This window comes from Sinocyclocheilus grahami, unplaced genomic scaffold (assembly GCF_001515645.1).
Source record: "Sinocyclocheilus grahami isolate Dianchi unplaced genomic scaffold, SAMN03320097.WGS_v1.1 scaffold1355.1, whole genome shotgun sequence".
Classification (NCBI taxonomy): domain Eukaryota; kingdom Metazoa; phylum Chordata; class Actinopteri; order Cypriniformes; family Cyprinidae; genus Sinocyclocheilus; species Sinocyclocheilus grahami.
Genome location: NW_015506534.1, coordinates 192,013 through 195,011, shown reverse-complemented (window position 1 = coordinate 195,011; position 2,999 = coordinate 192,013). Strand labels below are relative to the sequence as shown.

The 2,999-nt window shown below is 36.3% G+C and overlaps 1 protein-coding gene across 1 annotated transcript in view; it reads left to right on the top strand.

The window, feature by feature from the left end:
- The first annotated feature begins 2,234 nt into the window (after positions 1-2,234).
- LOC107569538 (globoside alpha-1,3-N-acetylgalactosaminyltransferase 1-like) overlaps positions 2,235-2,999 on the top strand; it is a 5,469-nt gene continuing 4,704 nt past the window's right edge. Inside the window, exon 1 of the mRNA XM_016255656.1 lies at positions 2,235-2,358. Within this exon, the coding sequence (XP_016111142.1) occupies positions 2,300-2,358 (59 nt within the window). The 5' untranslated portion in view covers positions 2,235-2,299. The remainder of the gene's footprint in view (positions 2,359-2,999) is intronic.

The following is a 2,999-nucleotide window of genomic DNA, read 5'->3' as shown; positions in this document are numbered from 1 at the left end:
GACTGGCAGACAGAAATCAGCTTGGAGAAAATCAACAGCAGTTCAGAGTATGAAAAGACAATGCAGAAAAGCTGAGCGGATGTGGCAGAAGACAAAACTTGAAATCCACTATAGCATACAGCCTTCGTACTTTCAATGTGGAACTAAGCAAAGCTAGATGGTCATTCTTCTCAAACCTTATAAACAGTAACTTAAACAACACTCACACTCTTTTTGCTACTGTTGAGAGACTGACAAACCCCCCCAAGTCAGATTGCCAGTGAAATGCACTCCGACAGCAAATGCAATGAGTTTGCTTCCTTCTTTTCTGAAAAGATCAATAATATCAGGAAGGCGATTAGCACATCCCCAAGTTATGCAGAGGTTAGACAGATTCGACCACAATATCAAAAAGAAGATACTATGTCTGCTTTTGAAGAAATTGATCGCAAAATTTTGGGAGAAATAGTACAGCACCTTAAATTGTCAACCTGCTATCCTGACACACTTCCCACATATTTTTTCAAAATGGTGCTTAACTGTTTAGAACCAGATCTCTTAGAAGTGGTGAACGCCTCACTTGCAGTTGTTAAACCCCTTCTGAAAAAGAGCAATCTTGATGTTAAACCACTTCGCTTTAAATTCATTTTAAACCTCTTAAATACATTTTTTAATAATTTTCAAAGTTTTTAAATTCCTTGTTTTATTGTTGTGATTATTTTTTCTTTTCTTTTATGTAAAGCACTTTGAATTACCATTCTGTATGAAATGTGCTATATAAATAAACTTGCCTTGCCTATTGTCATGGTTACCTTTGTTTATTCTTTTACTCATTTATTCATGTTTCCTGTTGTCAGTAATTAAAATATAATTGTCTCATTAACGTGTATTAATTCATTACTTGACTGAAAATTGAGATGTATTCACGTTGGCTGCGTTTGTCTAGTGTGTAGTCATGCATAGCTCTGGCATATGACAAAAATTACATTTTGCTCGTTTTACTACACATATATATATACGGACAGTTCTGACCTCTCAAAGTGAACAGATACCAACGAGATCAAAGGCAGATATCGCGTTATTCTCACTCACGTGCTGTGTTGCTGATAAACATGATATGATTTCAGTTCTGTTGCTTTTATATGAAAATAAATATGATGAACAAGACACTCAAAGTGTTTGCTATTTAATTCCATACGAAAGGCGTATTTATCATCCATTTTTATTTTAATACAAACATGTATTTTTGATTTTTATAGAAATATGACAACAGTGTCAGGGTTTGGGAACATTCATGCATAATTGCAATACACAATCACGTGGAACCAGATAAATAAATAAAAAAACATTTTAGAAGAGAACACAGCATCACAGTTGTCTGAACCAATAAGCATTAAGCTGTGTCTTCAGTCAGTCGTTTCTCATCATGCACTTGATCAGCGCAGTCGGTGGAGAGCAACTGCGCTCGACTGCACAATCCGACACAGCCGCCTCGCCGGCGCCAGAGTTTTTTGGCACACGTCAGCATGAGATCAGAGCAAGTCGGACGTAACTCGGACACTTTTCTAACCGGCATGCATCTCGCGGTGGTCACCGGTGATCGGTTCTGCGCAGATTTTGCTCGAGTAGGCGGATTCGGACGCAGCCTCTGACTGAGAACAGGTGTGAGCCGGGGAGGATTCTGGGACATGGAGTCCAGAGCTGGTGACTGGTGACAGAGACTCCCTGACATTTAGTACCTAAATGATGCAGTACCTCTTTTTTAGAGTGAAGAAGGGGTAAAGAAGGTACGTGTCCCTTTGAGGGTATTGCCCCGCAGTGTCAAGCTGTTGTACCCCTCAAGGTCATTTTTTTCTTTTTCTGAGTGTTCCTCCAACAGCTCAGATATGCATACTTTTTTTCCCCCTTCCATTGTTGATATTTGAGCAGAGGTTTGTTTCACTGTCAAAAGCCAGGTTCACACAAGTCAAATTACACATTTTTATTTATTGCTTTTGTTTTGTTTAATGCATCTAATGAGTTTAAAATCACAAACAAATATTGAGTTTCACATTTTACATACTAAAATATACAACAGTAAAAGGGAGTTCTAATAATTCTGTTCCCATGAATCAATTGAAAGCTTTCAGGCTTATTATAATCAATCTGGCTTTGAAAGTGTTTTCTCATTTGAGTGAGTCTCATTTGTTCTTCTCTAATGCAGGGCCCCACCCTAATTTGTCTATTTTGCCTCCTTCCCATCTATATCTCTCTTGCTTTATTCCTCTCACTTACGCTTCAGTTTCTAACTATCAATGTGGACATAAGTATTCCAGAAATAATGCAGCTCCGTCAGAATTTTCTCATCATTCTTGTGTTCTTTGGGATGGTATTGAGTGGGTATGTAATTACTCTTCAGCAATATTAGAAGGTTTGCTTTGTGTTTGGGTTGTGAATTGATGTGATAATAATCAGTGTTGGGAAGGCTACTTTGGAAATGTAATAGGTTACAGATTACAAGTTACCCTATTTAAAATGTAATAGTAGTGTAACTTTTTCAATTACTTTATTAAAGTAATGTAACCGATTACTTTTCTAAATTTCTAATGAATGTTTTTGCAACTGTTAATCATTTTCAAACATTTACACCATGCAGAGTTTACCTTACAGTAGTGCTCAACACTGTCAGACTTTCAAAATCCTTCATCACTTGAATTAAGATGATCAAATTTGAACATCCACCACAAAATCAGACTTTAGTACGCCCTTTTACTTTGAGATTGGTCTGAAGTTCAATGCCGATGTAAAATCATAAGAAATAGTTAAGATCAGAAATAGTTAATAGATAAGAAATCTTTGCATAACTACGTGAAACACTGCACCTAACAATGGTTTGGGACATTTTTTTTTATTTTTATAATAATAAATAAAAGCATATACATCAACTTAAATACGGTTATCTAATAAGCATTTATTCTGTGTACTATACTCCTGAAACATTGGTGTCTTTTTGAAACATTGGTGTCTCTTTGTATATGATA